The following is a 20,029-nucleotide window of genomic DNA, read 5'->3' as shown; positions in this document are numbered from 1 at the left end:
GTAACAGTAGTCAGTGTGCTAAAAAACTTAGTCACAGTAGTAGTTTTGCACCATGATTTTTTCTATGTAGCTATCACAGTCTTATACTTCTCAGAGCAATATAAAAATAAAATAAACATTTACACACGACATTCATACTACTTTATGATAAACATAAAAAAATATATAATAAACATACCAATAAGAAATATGACAGCGTCGAGCCAATGATAACCAAGGATGAAAGCTATGACGAAAAATGTAACTCCAAGAAAAACAGCAACTCCAGTGATTAAATGGATGAAGTGGTGAATTTCCTTAGCAATAGGTGTTTCACCAGTATCCAATCCCGATGCCAAACCAGCAATTCGCCCCATTACTGTATTGTCACCACAGCTTATTACTACTCCTTTGGCAGTACCTTTGAAAACAAAGAAATCTGTTATAGTTCTATCAAATTATTTTTACAACTTTCTCCACAGCTTTGGCAGTACCTTTGAAAATAAATAAATAAATCTTAGGTCTATCAAATTATTTTTACAACTTTCATGAACTAAATAATTTAAATGTTGTACATCATGGCAGAAAGATAATTTCCTTCCATACCTTATGGAGGAATTTAAATGAAGTCACATCCTATTTCCCTGTCAACTGAAACTACATTGCCTACAAACAATTTCGTACATACAATAATTTCATACATCCCCAGCTGTGAGCACTAAGAAACAGTACATATTTAAAGTAAATGAATTCTCACAACAGGAACAAATCTTTACAATTAATTATATACCTTCAACAGCATTTGTAGAGAAGAATGCAAGATTCTTTGTCTCGAGGGGATTTTCATGTGTAAATTCTGGGCTGCGGCTCTGTGGTTCCGACTCTCCTGTCAGTGAAGAGTTATCAACCTTAAACCCTCGAGATTCAATAATCCTAATATCTGCTGGAATGCGATCACCAAACTTCACTTCAACCACATCACCTAGCACAATGTCTTCAGCTCGAAGTGTCAGTTTTTCACCTCCACGGAGAACCGTTGCGAACTGAAAATGTCATTAAGAACATGTCAATTTTTTCAGTAAAACTAAACTCTATATCTAGAGTGCTGTTTGACACAAAAGTGTGTCTCTGCAATCTTCCAACACGTTTTAATTCCTCCCATCACCATAAATACGCTTACAAAATGCATCTACAGTATTGCGCTTAATCTGATTTTAAAAAATCAACAATTCAGAGTTCTAATTTATATCCTGGTTATTTCTAAATGGAACATGAGCAAATATATGCTAATATACTGCATTAAAATTAATTACATTTCTCATGTACTATTTCTGGAACACAGATTTTGTGAACATTACTTGCCTAAATTTTGTCCAACATTTCATTGTTATGCTCGGCATATAAATTCACCTTCACGGATTTTTCATGGTAAAATGCTGTACATTGTTCCTAAGGATTTCGGCATCATAATGCCAGGTTGCAAAGGTTCACAAATGAAAATCTGCTGACATATAAGCATAACAGAGCTTGTGAATACTTACAATTAAATATCAAAAACCAAGTCCTGTAAAGGTTACAACACACTGCCAAATATTTTGGAAATTCTTGTTGATGGTACAAGTGAGTGAATCAGTAAAGCAATTCTTCATTTCAGGAAACAGCACTTTGTTTTAGTAATCCCTCAAATAAATGTTATGAGCAAACTGCAGTAGGTACAAGAAAAAAGATTTTGATTTTTTTTTTTTCCTATCACATACTCCTACAGGAGGTAGTCTGGGTCAAAACTACATGGAAACCAACACCTGTTGAGACACTGATCAATCTGTCCTCTCACTCCCTTCTGTCTGTTATGTAGAGGTAGGCACTACAAGCAGTGCTGCATGTAGTTGCCACACATCCTACCACACCCTTCAACCATTCTTCGCAGGACTTTTCTTCTAGTTTTGACCAATAGTAGCTCCTGCAGGAAGACATGACCTTTTTTTTTAAAAAAAAAAAAATGAAATAAGTGCAGAGATGGTTTGCCTTAAATTGTTTTTGGTAACTGATATGTTCCTCTTGCAGGTTTGCAATCAGAATGTTATTCATATGGATCAACTCGTAATGCAAAGTACATTAGCCAAAAGTAATGAAACACTTCATGGAAAAAATATATATTTCTATTTCTACACATCCTGAGAAAAAAGGATCAAAATCACAATGCCAAATGATATACAGAGTGAATATAAACTACCCATAAGCTGCTATCATTATACAGCTTCTAATTCAGATGGCAAAGTGCTGTACAGCTTAATGTTGCTAACTGACAGCATTCACAGACAGTGGCCCTTTTCACTGAAATAAAATACAGTGCAGACAAAACAATAAGAGTGACTTTTTAATGCACACTAAATAACAAAATCAATGCTACAATGCAAATGCATGGAAGTTCAGCTACAATATATTTTAAAAAATGGATAACATTCCCATTAGTATGGGAAGTTTGCAGTACATCTGCCTAACAAGCACGAGCTTTTTGCAAACCACAACAACCATGCCTTATGCAGAAGTATCTTACCCTCTTACAAAGTGAATAAGCATCTCTGCTAGTGAAACTATTCTTTATTTTATCACAGCTGTATCTGTAGGCCTACCTGAATACAACTAAGAATTAGTACAGAAGAAAGTTTAATTATAAAACACTTAAATTGTATTTGAAAATGCAACAATACTGGATAGCAACATGGAGCAGTAAGTATATTTAGACCTTTATTATAACAGTACCAGTGGTGTTTTAATGTACTGCATATATGAGTTATAACATTAAAATGTGTATATTTGGTATCTGTTATTGTGGACATGTCCAAAAAGAACAGACAAATTCTGGTCCATCACAAATATTCAACTGGCCAACTGATATAATTCAATGCCCACTGCCATCTAATATCTTTAATTCCGTTGTGTCATGATTAAAAGAGTTGTCAGAATCAATAAATCTTCCATTTGACTGACTCTCCCAGTAGTTTTTTAGCTTTCTGACACATACAGCCTACTTCTGGGACAATATTTTAGTTGTTTATATTTTGGATACCTTCTGTTATATGACATGTTAGAAGTTTTGCTGCTGTCTTTTTATCTGTGCAATATGTAAATTACAATTAACACCTAATAAACCACACACATTTGTCAAGAACACTTTCTTACACTGAATCTGAGAAGACTCTGCAAATATCTTGGGATCACACAGTGATAAACTGATAGTGATGTTGCTGCAAGCCTCAGAAAAAATACGGGCACCGATAACATATTTCTTTAACAATGTTTTGTCATAGTAGATCACTGTATGTTTGTGGAGCTTAGTCACTAAACAATTAAGTTCTTCATACAACCGAAGTCGTTTAAATTTATGTAAAAAACTATAATTAAACTTTTAGCTGTCGGTTACATGAAGAAATTTTTAGCTGTCAGTTACATGAAGAAGTAGTTTTTCACAAAACTGAAAACATATCTTTAACTGGAATGAAACACACATTGATTGTTTGTTGGTTGGTTGGTAGGTAGGTAATGGGGACGGGGTGAAGGAACCAAACAAAGTCATCAGTTCCCATTGATCCGAGAGCCAAGGGTGGTGCGTCCAGAGTAGAGACATCTACGAGGAAAGTTTTCTGATGAAGTTGAGAGATACAAAGGGCATTCAAAAAGTTTTGCACAGTCGTCTCTAATTTTTTTATTTTTTGCAGGAGGAGAACTAAATTTTTTGTGAACATACTTGTAACATTTAGCTAATAAGTTAGTATATAAAAGTATTCTCTTTTATTTACAGGTGAGCCATACTGGACCGTGAAGTAGATGTCAGGTTGCTACAACGGTCAGTGATGGAGTTCCTCTTCAAGACCGGCAATGACTTTGCCACATCGATTGACAGGAAGTTGCTCCCAGTTTACGGGGAGGACACAGTGGATCACAGCAGTATCCAGCGATGGTTGCAGAGGTTTAAAGAAGCACAGCATGAACAGCAGGATGAAAGGTGATGGCCTCCTTCTGGGATCAGTTTGGTGTCATTTTCATTGACTTTTTGGCACCTGGCTCCACAATTAACTAGGACCATTACTGTTTGTCATCGGACAATCTGCGACATGCCATCAAAACCAACAGACCACAGCTTCAGGGTCACATCATCAGACTACGCCATGAGAATGCTAAACCCCATACAGCCCTGATGACATAGGAGAAAATCAGGAAAATGGATTGGAAAATTGTTCCTCATCCTCCTTACAATCCGGACTTGGCTCGGACTGTTTTTTATCTCTTTGGTCGTCTGAAGACCTACCTGCATGGTAAAACATTTGATAATGAGAAAGACCGTATTTCCTGTGTCAAGCGATGGTGTAAAAGTGAATCCTCACAATTTTACCAAAGTGCATTTACATCATGGAATGAACGTTGGGCCAGATCTGTCACAGCTGATGGGGGCTACATTGAGTACGCACAATGTATAGCTAAATGTTTCAAATATTCACAAAAAATTTCATTCTCCTCCTGCAAAAAATAAAAAAAATTAAGAGACGGCTGTGCAAAACTTTTTGAATGCCTTTTGTACATAACAGTAAAACAAAAAGGCTAAAAATGCAACGGACATCTTTTGGACTGTCAGTAACAAAAGCAAGATGAAAGAAATATGGAAATCAGCAGGTGGGAACACACTGTTTGCTGTACTATTTAATCCCACTATTAAACACGGTTTTGGCTGTGACATACAAGATTGTAATTTTTAAAATGTGTTTCTTATTGTTGTGAACATTGTTTCAGGAAAGATTACCATCATCACAACAAATATCAATTAAAAAGATACACTCCAAATTCTTTACCTAAATTAGCACCCAGTTTTGCAGCAACAGCAACAGGAAATGAAGGTAAGTCACCACGTGTCAGCAAGAATACTTATTTGTTACAATCGGACACCATTTGCACTTCTGATGGGGCCAATCATTCTACCCAAAAATTACAGAAACTAGGTAAGTGGATTCTCTACTAAAATGTAAAACAGGTTATAGTAATGTGTGTGGGTTTAAACACAATGACATAATCTCCAGTGAAACCATGAGGTACCAAATATGTCATAAATTACTATTTTCCACTTATTGTAAAATGCAATATGAAATGTAATATAGATGATGATGACAGAAGGGAAGAAGTTTAGATTTGCCATACCAATGGCGATGAGGCCATTAAGGGGAAAACAAGGAAGATTAGGGTTTAACACACCATCAACAAAATTATTAGAGATGGAGCTTAAACTTCCTGTGGGAAAAGCAATTACGCATTTACTTTTCAACGGAGCCATCTTAATTTTAGTACTTGCTTTATGCAATTTGGGAAAACTTAAGATTCATGAAATGCTTTCACAGTTGCAAATATGGAGAATCATCAGCTGTATAATGAAATGATGAAAATGAAAATTTGCGGTGGAGTAGGAGATTGCTACTTACAGTAAAGAAGACTCATTAAGCTGTGGGCAGGCACAATTAAAAGACACTTACATAGAGCTTTCGGCCACAGCCTTCATCAGCAAACACACACACACACACACACACACACACACACACACACACACACACACACACACACAAACCATTCATATACACAAGCAAGCACCCCTCATCCACACACGGCTGCCACCTCCATAATCTCAGGTCTTAATGCATTCTATCTTTTCCTACATTGTTGATATTCCTACCTGGAGTTTCCACTGTTTGATTTTACTATAATACTATCTGAACATGACTCACAGCCAGACCCAACTTTCCATTATGTAGTCAACTCTACGCCTACAACCTGCACTCGTGCATTCGTTATCTATATTCCTGTACAGGGAAGACATTTTAATTGAAAGTCACTTGCATGTCCAAAGGAACAAGCACTGTGGATACATTTAATGTATTTCATGATAGCTGTAGTTACTGTGGTGTCTGTTCCTGCGGTATTTCTGAACAACACAGGCAGTGCAATATAGTATTAAATTAAAATGGCTAGACAGGAATTTAAAATGCCATCCTCCCCAATGTAATTCTAGCATGCGATTACGAGTCACCTTGTTTGATGAGGTCATTGTAGAGTGTGCGTATGTTGAGTCCATGAAAGAAAACTTTATAAACATGAAAATTTCAATTATTTAAATCACAGTACAAACATAGTAGGTGTGCAACAGAAACTGCATCATTATGTTGTATCTTAAGTGCAAAATAAAAATCCACATGAAAATGGCAGCACATGGCAGGTAAAAAAGAAACAAACAAACAAAGGAGAACAAATGCTGCATACAATAGGACCAAAATACCACAGAATGGAGAACAGTCTCCAAACAAAGGAAAATATCAAGAATAAATTAGTAAAAAATGAGAATATAAAGTGCACGATACTTTGAGCGAACAATAAAACAGTAAATGGAAGTGGGAGTGCTGGGGAGGAGGGAGGGGGGGGGGGGGGGGGGGGGGAAGAGAGGGAGCAGGAGGAGAAGAGGAGGAGTTAAATTTAAACAGTAAATTACAAATGAAAAGGTGAACAATAAAACTTTGAGTAAAACTATGAAGAATTTAAGAAAATTGCCAGGCTCGAGGAAGTGGTAAAAGCAAAAAAAGTTCATGTAATTACATACTTCACTTTTCACTGATTACAAATTCAGAATAAGTTTCTACTAAGAAAACGAACAGTTGCAAGAGGGCACACTGAAAAAAATACCAAAAATATTTCAGTTAAAGATAATACTTTCATTTTCAAAAATTAATGAATTTATAACCCACTCCTGTCCCTGCATTGGGAGCTGTGCTACAGCTGAAGAACGTGCAATAACTTTAACATTATCTCTTCAGTTGTTGTTGTGGTCTTCAGTCCTGAGACTGGTTTGATGCAGCTCTCCATGCTACTCTATCCTGTGCAAGCTTCTTCATCTCCCAATACCTACTGCAACCTACATCCTTCTGAATCTGCTTGGTGAATTCATCTCTTGGTCTCCCTTTACGATTTTTACCCTCCACGCTGCCCTCCAATACTAAATTGGTGATCCCTTGATGCCTCAGAACATGTCCTACCAACCGATTCCTTCTTCTAGTCAAGTTGTGCCACAAACTTCTCTTCTCTCCAATTCTATTCAATACCTCCTCATTAGTTATGTGATCTACCCATCTAATCTTCAGCATTCTTCTGTAGCACCACATTTCGAAAGCTTCTATTCTCTTCTTGTCTAAACTATTTATCGTCCATGTTTCGCTTCCATACATGGCTACACTCCATACAAATATTTTCAGAAACGATTTCCTGACACTTAAATCCATACTCGATGTTAACAAATTTCTCTTCTTCAGAAACGCTTTCCTTGCCATTGCCAGTCTACATTTTATATCCTCTCTACTTCGACCATCATCAGTTATTTTGCTCCCCAAATAGCAAAACTCCTTTACTACTTTAAGTGTATCATTTCCTAATCTAATACCCTCAGTATCATCTGACTTAATTCGACTACATTCCATTATCCTCATTTTGCTTTTGTTGATGTTCATCTTATATCCTCCTTTCAAGACACTATCCATTCCGTATCTCTTCAGTACATTACAAAAATTATCGAACAATGATGTGTGACACACACACACACACACACACACACACACACACACACACACACACAATAATATTGTGTATGTAACTGATACACATTACTCTTAAGGATTTTGTAAAAGCTATATTGTATGACCTTTGCAGCAGAGTTCACAGTATGATTGCCTCATCAATATCACTGTAGAACATAAAATGCCTCATCAACTGTCACCAATGATTGCAGAACATATTGAGAACTGATTAATCTCAGCAAATATTGAACCAAAGTGTGTTAGCAAATGCTGTTCCAGATAGTCACCAAACTTTGCCTGTTACTACAGAATTAGAATTGAGGGTGTCGGACTTTGAATTCATTCTTTCTTCACATTTTTCCGGTTAATAGTAAAAATATTCATTATCATATTCACTTGCAACTTTCTGATTGCAGTCAATGATGTGCTGCAATTTTTTTTCTTAAAGTTTCCATACAATATTTTAGGCCCTGAAGTCTAGTGTGTTCTTTAGGCCGAAGATTAGTGTGATGCAGCTCTCCATGCTAGTCTATCCTGTACAAGTCTCTCCATCTCTGTGTAACTACTGCAACATCTCTCCTTAATGTACATCTACATCAAGCTGTGCTCTACCTCTACAATTTTTAGCCTCCACACTTCCATTCATTTCCAAAGTAGTTATTCTTTGATGCTTCAGGATGTCTTATATCAACCTTTTACCCACATTTCAATTCAACGCCTCTTCATTAGTTACTCTAATGTCAATAATTTCATTACAACATAATCCCTACACAGTATATATTAGAAAAGAAGGAAAGAAACTTAAGAATTAACTTCCTGTCCACTGTGAGGCCATTAGAATTGGAACAATTTTATTAAAAAAAAAATCTCTATTTTAACAAGCAATCATGTAAAACCAAAGAGTGACGAGGGCAACCATGCATAACCTAAATTAGATTGGCCATACATTCCAATGCCATTCTCCCCAATGCGCTGAACCAATTCATTCAGTGGGCTAGTTTAGACTGAAAATGGAAAGAGGGAGAGGGTCATGAAACTGAAGTGTGTATTGTAGAGAGTACCGCCCCCCTCCACCAAATCTGTGCAGTCCAGAACACTAATGGAGGTGGAGAGACTAAAAATGGCACTGATTGTGAAGTTGCAGTTGAAATCAACCACTTCATGTTGCGCAACATCCTCAGACTATGGCCACAGCTTGATTGTGGCCATTCAAAATAGTGGGTGATTTATCGATGGCCTTATTCACACATAAAAATTTGAAGTGGATGTGGCAAAGGTGTTATTATATATAATTTTGCTTGTTCCATGTGTTACTTTGTCTTCGGTGGAGCAAGAAAAGTTAATGACTTTGCTGCAGACAGAGGTGGTTGGCTGATAATGGGATAGTCTTGCATCTGAGCCTTCCACAGGGACATAGCCCATGGGAAGGGGTTAGATGCAGGAGAGGTATAGGAACAGATCAAGGATGTTGTGCAGGTTGGGTGCATGGCATATGGTGTTGAAGACAACAGTCCTCATTTCAGGGATCAAAAGATAGTCAATGTCTTGGTGGAGAACCTGATTTAATCATCCCAGTACAGAAAGATAAGTGAAGGAATATTTCTTTGCCAATGGTCAGCAAGTGTGTTAGGATTGATGGACGATAGGACACAAATCTATTTTGAACTAAGGAGGGTAGTTTCTGTCTGTGAAGACCTCTCCAGGACGCTCAGCCTACCACAAGTGATGGCTTGTCACTGCAAATGCAGCATCCATATGCTACCAAGCTGTATTAGGAGACACATTTTGGCATGTAATTCATGGTGGACTTTAAATTGGAGGTGTTGTTGGCAATCCTAAACTGTGAGCCCAGATTGTATATTACTGTGTTCCTCTTGAGGCTTAACGGAGATGCGGGTATTTTAGGTTTCTACGGGACTAGAAAGTATTCCCCAACACCGCCCATTTACAATGTGGCACCAGAAGGAGTAATTCATGTGTGCATGACATGGCAAACATTCTGGTGGTATCTTCAAAAGAGAAGAAATTTCATGTTTGTTACAGTTACATGAAAGGAGGATGAAAATTCATCTGGTACAGGTAAGTGCAATTGCAACAAGATCATGGGCACTGAGAATGTTGGTCTAGAGGAAGATGGCTTCACCAAAGGCAAGCACAATACCAACTGGGAAATGAAGAAAAGAAGAAGAATTGTGAAGAATCAGTGGAGAATTGGATGTAGCATAGTAGGCTGTGGGTAACAACTGGTATCCTTCCCCATGTGCTCTCCCTCCCCTCTTCTTATCTGGTCTACTTCAACATACCCACCCCCTCTTCTGCCTCTGTATTGTAGGTCATGCTGATCTCTAAATGCGTAAAACTGCTGGTACTACCACCATATTACTATAGAAAATGGAAGAGTATTTTCTGTTGTCTCACTCTCATACCTGCATGTTTTCTTAATGTATAATCTATCTTACTGCAATACTCATTGTATATTTAGCCACCATCTGCAGTCTTCTCCTCTCTCTCTCTCTCTCTCTCTCTCTCTCTCTCTATCTATCTATCTGCCAATCAGCTACTGAGTGCAACTCAGTTTCAGCTTTCGATCAAAGTGCACCTTCTACTTATCTCAGAATGTTGTATAGCCTTCACAGGTTGTAATCAAGTTATTAATTATCATAATGCTCAATTATGGATTTATGATGAATCATTGATTACTAGGACTGACCACTACTTATTTATAAGATGAAATACGAAGGGAGATATGATGGTGAAAGCAACCACACTCCTCTTCCACCCAAGACTGGCACAACGCCATGTCTGGGAAGAGTAGTAGTTACTGATCTTATTACATAGCTGATTCTACAAGTTGTTTAAAGGACATTTATACTACAACTATTACTGGGGTAATAGTTGTAGTAAAAATGTACATTAAACAAATTGTAGAATCAACTATTTAATATGAACAGTAACAAATGGAGATAAAATAAGGATATTGTGTGTGTGTGTGTGTGTGTGTGTGTGTGTGTGTGTGTGTGTGCGCGCGCGCGCGTGTGTTGTCTCACACCAATCTGCACAAAAAATTTAACCATTTCTTTTAAATTTGTTTTGAGCACTGCTATGATACTGTAGTCCCAGCTGATGAAATACAATTTCAGGCAAGTGATTGGACAACATAAAGCATAATAAATAAACAAAACTCTGATATTTTAACATAAAAAGAGCTGTCAAACATGCATAAGATGCCACAGGTATATTTAGAAGTAAAAATAATAATAGTATAAAATTTAACCAATAAGACATCAAAATTAGGAATAGCTAAATGAAGCAAATCTGGATGAATAAATTACGAAATTTAATTAAAAATAAATATGATTCAGGAAATTATGTAAAATTCCAAATGATTAAAGCCTCTTTTCTGTATGCAATAACTACTGTAGAAATGAGAAACACTAATGGAAAATGGAAAAGTTGTAATATACCACGGTCCTGATAGTATTGCAGTTAACCATTACTAAACAATATTCAGTAACATTGACGACTTCCTGATACAACAATGATATTCTTTAGAGTAAGAATATATCAAACCATTGTTCACAAGGCATATGCAGCTATTGACCACTGTTGCTATTAACTGGCTTTCCACTGGCAACAAAAAGTGTCAGTGCATTAAATGTTGTTTAAATCAAGATTCACTTCTGTAGATAACTGCACTATGTTCAAAATCATTTTTGGCACTGAAGCAAATGGGCATCTTTGCACAGGTGCAGATCTGTCAAGAACTTAACCTTTACTGTTAACACAGTTTGCAAACATCTAGATAATATGCCAACATTCCAAACCTTATAAAAATATAAATCTACATCTCTGACGCATACAGGATAAAACTAAAATTTTATTTCTTCCTAAATTAACAGTTACGAGCTGCTGAATATGATCCTTTTTTCACACCAAGAAAATTCTGAATGCTCATCGGCATGTGTGTCTGTATGTTGATCGTGGTGTTCATCACAGTGACAGACTAGAGACAAAACAGAGTACAATTGGGTGTTCTGTTAACCAAACTTCACAATTTTAGTTTCCTGATATAGACAGCAAATCACAGTTTTTCTTAAGCGTATGCTTACTGTCGTATGCACAAATGAGATCAAGAAAAATGTAAACATTCTTTGATAGTTAATATCTTTGAAACAAAATGATATATTTTTTGCCACGGTAGCATACTCCATTGTTTCCTAAACATATTTTGGCGTGTGTTTTCCAGCGCGACAGTATAGCAATGAATGAAGTAAGATTGTCATTTCAGTACCCCAAGGCTATATTGAAGTGGTACTGGAAGTACGAAAACACGATGGAGGTGCAACGGCAATGGTGTAATGCGTGCAAAACTCTGCCATCAACACATACAATAATTTATAGTATTCGGGATGCATTTGAAGCTGACGGTACTGTTCAGAATGTGCATAAGGAAAGGTCTGGCTGACCAGAAACATCAAGAAGTCCAGCTTCCAGAGCTGCTGTGTTGCAACATTTTACTACGTCACCTCAAAAATCTGTGAAGCAGGGTGCACATGGAAGCGCGTTAAGCTGATCAAGTGTATGATGAATTCTGAAGGCTGCAAAGTGGAAAGTTTACAATCCAACATTGCTGCACACTATGAACAAGGACGACATGGATCGAAGGATGGACTACTGCGAGTGGTTTGCAGGCATGCTACAAGTGGATGAATGGTTTGTAGGGATGGTTATCTGGTCTCACATTAACCTATCGAGTGTTAATGTATGGTGTGATCTGGCACCACACAATTTGATTGGCCCATTCCTCTTTGAAGGTACTGTAACTGGTGAGGTGTAGCTTCATATGCTGCAAACATCGATTTTACCTGCCATCCAAGAGACGTTCGGAAATGAAAGATTTTACTGACAACGGAGATGTGTTCAAAGAGATGTCAGAGCCTACTTGGATGAAAATCTACCTGAACAATGAATAGGTTGAAGAGAAGCTGTTGAGTACCCACCACAATCTCCAGACCTTGCACCTCTTGACTTCTACCTACAGAGGATCTTGAAAAATGAAGTTTATCAACAGAAACCTGCTGCATTTAGCGAGCTACGTGAAACCATCAAGGTGTCCTATGCGGCTATCACACCAGCACCACTGGTGGCTACAGTTCAGTTAACAGTTCAGCTTCATTGACTGCTGTTAATGGGAGTCACTTTGAACACATAAAATAACCTCCCCCCCCCCCCCCCCCTCCAACCTGCAAGAACTGTACCAGTATGTCATTTTGTTCCACTGATATTGGCTATTAAAGGGTGTCTTCATTTTTCTGGACCCCTCTGTATGATGATATGGGTGTCAAATATACAAATAAATAAATAATATTTTGAAGAAAAGAACAGATGTGGCAGAGCACTTAATCTTAAATATAATAGACCGTCTGGCCTTTAACCAGTATTTAACAGTGTCAACTATATGCTTATTTACACTTTAAACTTTTGTCTTAAATGAATGAAGATCACATGCCTCATTTTTAGAATAAAATTAAAAATCAAATTCTTATTTCAAAAATATATGTATAGATAATTACCTGAGGAACCATGTTTTTGAAAGAATCCATAATTTTAGAACTCTTGCTTTCCTGATAATACGAGAAGATGCCAGTGATGATAACCACCGCAGCCAGCACAATACCCAGGTACAACTGAAAGTGTGATTCTCAGTTGAAAGGTTATGCAATAATTAATACGTACGATTTCCGGTCTCTGGACGAGCACAAGCTTGTACAAGGCAGACACACACATATACATATAAAAGGGTACACACATTAATTTGCACTACACATATCACAATAAGCACTGGGAATACAGCAGCCTAAGGAATTCTGGGAAGACAGCATAGGAAGTTTTGGGGAGAATACTGGCATTCTCTAAGAGAAGCATCAGCTGTCACATTATTTCTGAAGTTCTGCATCTCATTCCTGTCAGGACACGAACTATTTACAGTGTGACTTAGCACTGAGTGAGTCACTTGAAGGTGAATAGCAATAATGAAGCAAGATTACCTGCTTTCAGGAACCACTGCCATTTCTTTGTATGGCAAGTATGAGAGCAACTTATCTGAGTTTCTGGCAACAGCTTCTTCTCTAACACTGGCTATACACTAAATGTCTACAACATCCCATTCCTGCTGGCAACATAAAGTGGTACAAGTGCAATATGATCTATTTAAAGCAGCAAGGGTGGGAACATTCACTGGATGCACGGGTTATCCCCGCTTACCTGCGGGACCATGTGTTTAAATGATTCCATGATCGCCGAGGACTTGGCTTCTTGATAATATGAGAAGCAGCCCGTCACAATCACTACTGCTGATAAGACTACACCCAAAAATAACTGCAAGAGTTGATTGGGTGAGAAAAATCACACAGAAATTTAGTTAATTTCAATGGTTCAGAGGGATTAGATGAAAGCTATTTCTAAGCTGTGTTTTCTACAAAACAACAGACAAGTGTTTAAAACACACAACTGTAGCTTACATAAATACAGTGGAAACTAGACCACAAGGAAGTTCTGCATAAGTGAGAAAGACAGTAATATTTAATTATCAATTGTAACATACAATAGAAACAGTAGAGTAACAGAAGAAAGATGGCCACTCATTTTACACTTTCGGGCAACAAATGGTGAGTAGATTACACAGAACAAAACACAGCTGTTTGCTCTGAGTGCTCTATTCCTTGCTTCCTACATGGATGAGTGTAGCCATTTTCCACATTGCTGTAGTTTTGTTAGTCACTACAAAGGTTAAAATGTTAGTAGTGTTAGTGGATATTTTAGGTAAATATTGAAGTATTTTGCACGCCCCAAAATAAATAAGGCACTAGCACTTCTACATATTTTTTACACACAACACAAACATGAAACACTCAACAATATGAAACTAAAACTGCTATTCCATCATACTACAGGTTAATTCCACAAATATCTTATATTCTATGATACGCCTATAGCACAAGCTAAGGTGACCAATTTTTTATGCTATTTAGTATCAGTTTCTACTATTTCAATTTTTTACTTAAAATTTATTCCCACTCATTATTACCACACGAGACACTCTCATTATTGAAATAGAGTAGCTATAGAATCTTTAACATTGTAAAACAAGAAAAGGTTGACTCTATTCAGATTAAATCATGAAGCAGAATCTACCCCATTCAATAAAATTTCAGGAGTACTGCTGGATGTCTCCAGCTTGCTGCCCAGACAACAAGTTGCAGACATCCAGCAGTTCTCTTGAAATTTTATGCAACTAACTGTACGACACCAGGAAAGTTTTAAATGTCACAAATATAACCAGTTTCATTACCTTCTGTACAGAAGGTAGTCAAAGTTTTAATCACAACTTTAAAAAAATGAAGTTATGTAATTAAGTTTTCGTTTGTTTACAAGTCAAGTCTTGCAGTTCTGGTATGCACTGAAATTCCTGCACCATGTCACTAGGGCAGACAAAACAAAATGATTCAGTCATATCAACTAGCAGCATCATTTGGTTGTTTGCCGCTCCAGCACCATGCTACATTACAGAGACATGGAGATTTCAATGTGATTCATAATTAAAGACATGTAACTGCAAGCAAACAAAAATTTTAATGCACAATTTTGTTTATTCGAGGTGGTGATTAACACTTGACAACTACCCATGTATATAGTCACAGTCTCTTTAACACTATGGCACTAAAGGCAATAAAACACACTATACTTACTACCACAACGAAAGACAAGGAGTATTGTATATTGAATGATTTATGTAGTTGGTTGCATGTTCAATGATTCATGTTAACAATATATTATCATGTAGGAATAATTCACTGCATTGATATGCCTACACAGTGACCTTACTATATTGAGCCATTAAAAAAATATATTTTTTATCATTATCAGTTACTCACTGAAGCAGCACTGTATCTCAAACAAAAAAGTAACATTTCATGTCTACGAATGGCATTATCCAAAAATCTCATTCCATTTTACACTGAACGAAAACAGTAAAAGTGGACTATCTTTCACACATCTGCACTGTAAAAGTTACCACTCATACATAGAATATCACAATATCAATTTTGGATGAGTAATTAAAATACTGAATGTGAATTAACTGAACACGTACAAACATGCCAAATGCTGTGTACACACTTGGAGCCAATTCTATAAAGCCGTTAATCTTAATTTGACACAGAAAATGACCTCCAATCAAGCTGAACTCCAAAATCTGCACTGTTTAAATCTCAAATTATATCACAGTGATGTAGGATCAACTCTGAGGCATAATTTTATTGCTCAAGTGGAGCTATCATATAAACTGCATGCAGGCTGATGAACATGACTAGTAGTGCACAAACATAAGTCAACTTCTAATTGTAAGGCAGGGGCTCAGTGGCAACGTCATCGAACGCAGTTCGCAAGATGTCAGGTTCAATCCCACAGCAGGTCTTTTAATTTTTTACACTTTCCCCACTGGCAAGGTTTGTTAATGTGGAAAATACTGAGAAGTTTAAGTATCAAATCTGTTTCAAAAAATTTATTGGAGCCTATTAAAATGTAAACAAAACACTGCATACAAATTCGGGCTGAAAACCTGCATTCTTTTAAGGGCTGGTAATAGGTATAAATTCTGGCTCCAGGCCTGCAATTAGCTTCTGTCTATTTTTCTGAACCATAGGCCTGATGAAATTACCGCTTCCAGTTTTGAAAAGTTTGGACACTTTTTTTGCTCCAGTTTACACAAGACAGGTAATAACATAGGGATGAAATATAATAATTGTAAAGTAAGGCTTAAAATTTCACTCTATCATATGCAAATGGTTCCTCACCTTTTCTTAATAATGACGTAACAAATTTTCAAACACTTCCAGCCACAGTTTGTCCTTACATTCAGTGAATTCTTCGCCTTTTCTTTGGGAGCCGTAATCACATTTTCAGTTTTTTTTAAATTCCAGCATGTTTTTATGATGACCCAATACAATTTCCAGTATAAAATCTTTTTTGGCTGGGGAGAAATGTGAAGATCACAAAACTTCTGCTTATTTTCGTGCCCCTTTCCTACACCACACCTCTGATAATAAATACTGTGTATTTATGATGTGCAATCAGTATCTGCAGTTGAAGTGAGGTAATTGTGGCGGCAGCTGATTTTAGCGATGTTGTCAAGCTTTTTCACACTAATTTAGATCAAAATTAAACCTGCTTTTGTGGACTGAAGTTTAGTGTTATACAACAGAGCACAGTCCTGAACAGAGTTCATTTTCTGACCTAAGATAAAAACTGTTTATACAATCGGCCCTGAGGATGAGTGACAAAAAAATGTGTAAAGAACAAATGAAAAAAAGTTACTTAAAGACAAAAACAACATCAAAACTACATAGAACACTGGATGGCTGTGTCTCTCCTGAAGCACACTGAAACAAACAAAGGTTATTTTCAAGATGTTATCACAGATGACCAACCCTTGTTACTCGAATCTGATCTTGAAACCAAATGGCATCATCAGGAGTGACACACACAATTTGTCAATTTAAAGATTCAACCACAGCAAAACAAATTTTATTATATTACTTTTATTATTCTTTATTTGCAAGCGAGGGATTGGCCTTTCCCTAAATTGTTTGTGTTGGTTATCTGCCACATGATAATGCCTGACCAGTTTACATAATGGCATTATAGGATAGTGGATGCAGCAATTTCCACATTCACTATGGCATATTAATGGTCTACCCTTGACTGATTCTACTGCTCTTTAACTGGCCTTTTTAAAGTACACACCAGTAACTGCTTCACTTAATAAATTAGAGTCCATTATGTTAGTTTTGATATGCAGTACTGGGTGAGGAAAGACCACAGCTGAGAGTTGTATTAAGTTGGCTACACACGTAGCTGCATGCTTGTATGCATGCACATGCATGCTTCACCCTCTGTAGGATAAATTTGTGATGCAAGCATCAGGACTGTACACGCAGCTTGATGCTTGATAAAAATTGTGATTATGCATGCTTATGCAAGCAATGAAACTTGAGCATGCTTGAGGGTGTGTACGAAGAATAGAGAGGCTTGTGCAAGCATATATCATTTCTGAGACAGTATCTGCATGAACATCATACTACGTTTCTGTGGCCAGCACGTGTGATCTCAGAAATATCAATCACCAACTGTTGGAGGAGTCTATTTGTACCTATGAAATGCATCCACACTTAAGGAATATTAAATGTGAAAAATACCACAACAAAGAACAGAGAGATGCTACATAAGAAGTACTTCTTGCAAAGTATAAAGCATTAGAGCCTGCAGCAACCAGAGGAACAATAACAAAAAGATAAATTCATTAAGAACCAGTTTCAGAATAGAGAAAAGAAAGCTGGAAAGCAGCTGCAAGACAGGGGCTGGTAGTGACGAAATACACTGACGTGACGAAAGTCATAGGATGGTGACATGCACAGATGGCGAGGAAATTTCATTTCAGAAACCGTTACAGAATTCAATATTCCAAGATCACCTGTCAATTTCATGCATTACCTCTCACAACAGACAACAAAGTAGCCAAGAGCCTTCACTTAACAACAAACAGCAGTGGTGCTTGGAGAAAGTTGTCAGTGCTAACTGACAAGCAACACTGTGTGAAATAACAGCAGAAATCTATGTGAGACATACACTGAACGTACCCATTAGTACAGAGAAGCCAAATCTGACATTAATGGACTACGGTAGCAGACCACCAAAGCAAATGCCTTTGCTAACAGCATATTGCCTGCGATGCCACTCCTGAGCTGAAGATCGTATTGGTTGGACCCTAGATGATTGAAAAACCATAGCCTGGTCAGGTGAATCCCAATTCCGGTTGACAAGAGCAGACGGTAGTGTTCAAGAGTGGTGCAGACCCCATGGAGCCACGGATCCAAGTTGTCAACAAGGCCCCGTGGCCCCATAATGGTGTGGGCTGTGTTTACATGTAATGGACTGCATCCTCTGTTTGAGCTGAACCAATCATTAACTCGAAATTGTTACATTCGGCAACTTGGAGACCATTTGCAGCCATTCATGGACTTCATGTTCCAAAATAGTGATTGAATTTTTATGGATGACAATGTGTCTTGTCAATAAGCCACAGTTGTACACGATTAGTTTCTGGACAATACGAGCGAGTAATTTGGCTACCCAGATTGCCCGACATGAATCATCAAAAATTTACGGGGCATCATTGAGAGGTCAGTTCATGCACAAAATCCTTCACCAGCAACATTTGGACTTTAAGTGACTTGTTGAGATGCCACATCGAGTTGCTGCTCTACACCAGGCAAAAGGAGGTCTGACAAATTATTGGGAGGTATACCATGACTGTTTGTCACCTCTGTATTTATAAACCAGTGTTACAGTATTTCAGTTTGTTTTGGTTCATGAATGGGCAGGAGATTCACAGTGGTGTTACAGCCTCTCTCATGAGTGTATGCTGCTTTCTAATCAAAGGTGTAACAAGTGGAAGAAAATACAATTATGTTTCTTCATTTATCTTGAGATAACTATGTCATGAAAGTGTTTTTTCATTCATCTTGAGGTAATTATGACAATCATGACGATATATCTTCAGTTAAATGAGAAAGTTACTAATACATGAATATGATTTTCATTTCTGTAACCACTCTTTACTACACAATTACACATTCCTCCCTGAGCTTGACATATTCTGGTCACCAAACTGATGACTGTACAAGCATGCTTGAGCTGTGTAGAAGCACAAGGTATTTGCACTTATTTGAGCAAAGTGACAGTGTGCTTGCCAAGCACGTGTGTAGCCACTTTTACTATAGATGATTTAAAGACAAAAAAGTGTTGAATACAGCATTTATGAAAGTTAGACAAACTGCAGGTTCCCACTAACTGAATTCAACCTCTGAAAAGTTACATACAAGCCATTACTCACTAGACATAAAATTTCTAATACGTTTGTCACATGGGCCTTAGCAATCGAGTTGGAATAACATATAATGCCCTATTACTTATTTTTTAATTGGACATTTCAAGACATTAGGTTATTTTTATAAGCAGTTATTAGCCATGTAGCTATGACAAATTATATTTAGGACTGCATCAAAGAGAGACCTACATCATTATATGAATACTGAGTTGGAAAAATGTATCAATCATAGACAAAATACAACGAGACAGACAACCAAATACAAAAACACTTACATTATCGTCTGAAGGTTCCTCTACAGTACTTGCTAAGATGGAATAAGCAATGAAGCATAAAATTGCTCCTATCCACAGCAGCAAGGCAAAGCCTCCAAATAAGTTCTTACAAAACTTCACCCATTCAGGTGTTTGCTTTGGAGGTGTGAGAGCATTTGGTCCATCACGTTCAAGAACTTCCTTTGCTTTTGCATGTGTTAGACCCTGCAATGAGAAAATGCAGTTTA

The 20,029-nt window shown here is 37.2% G+C and overlaps 1 protein-coding gene across 8 annotated transcripts in view; it reads right to left on the bottom strand.

The window, feature by feature from the left end:
- The window catches only part of LOC124608920 (sodium/potassium-transporting ATPase subunit alpha), a 634,604-nt gene that overhangs the window by 83,654 nt on the left and 530,921 nt on the right, over positions 1-20,029 (bottom strand). For 6 of the 8 annotated variants that reach the window (XM_047140031.1, XM_047140030.1, XM_047140028.1 and 3 more), the window contains 4 exons: positions 19,803-20,006; positions 13,154-13,267; positions 770-1,022; positions 179-400 (listed from right to left, as the gene is read on the bottom strand). In XM_047140031.1, the coding sequence (XP_046995987.1) occupies positions 179-400; positions 770-1,022; positions 13,154-13,267; positions 19,803-20,006 (793 nt within the window). Of the gene's footprint in view, positions 1-178; positions 401-769; positions 1,023-13,153; positions 13,268-13,844; positions 13,959-19,802; positions 20,007-20,029 lie in introns of all 8 variants that reach the window. The other 2 variants (XM_047140033.1, XM_047140027.1) reach the window with 1 other exon arrangement.

The sequence above is a fragment of the Schistocerca americana genome, chromosome 1 (genome assembly GCF_021461395.2).
Source record: "Schistocerca americana isolate TAMUIC-IGC-003095 chromosome 1, iqSchAmer2.1, whole genome shotgun sequence".
Taxonomy (NCBI): domain Eukaryota; kingdom Metazoa; phylum Arthropoda; class Insecta; order Orthoptera; family Acrididae; genus Schistocerca; species Schistocerca americana.
Note: the sequence above shows the minus strand (reverse complement) of the source record. Positions and strands in the feature narration are given on the sequence as shown.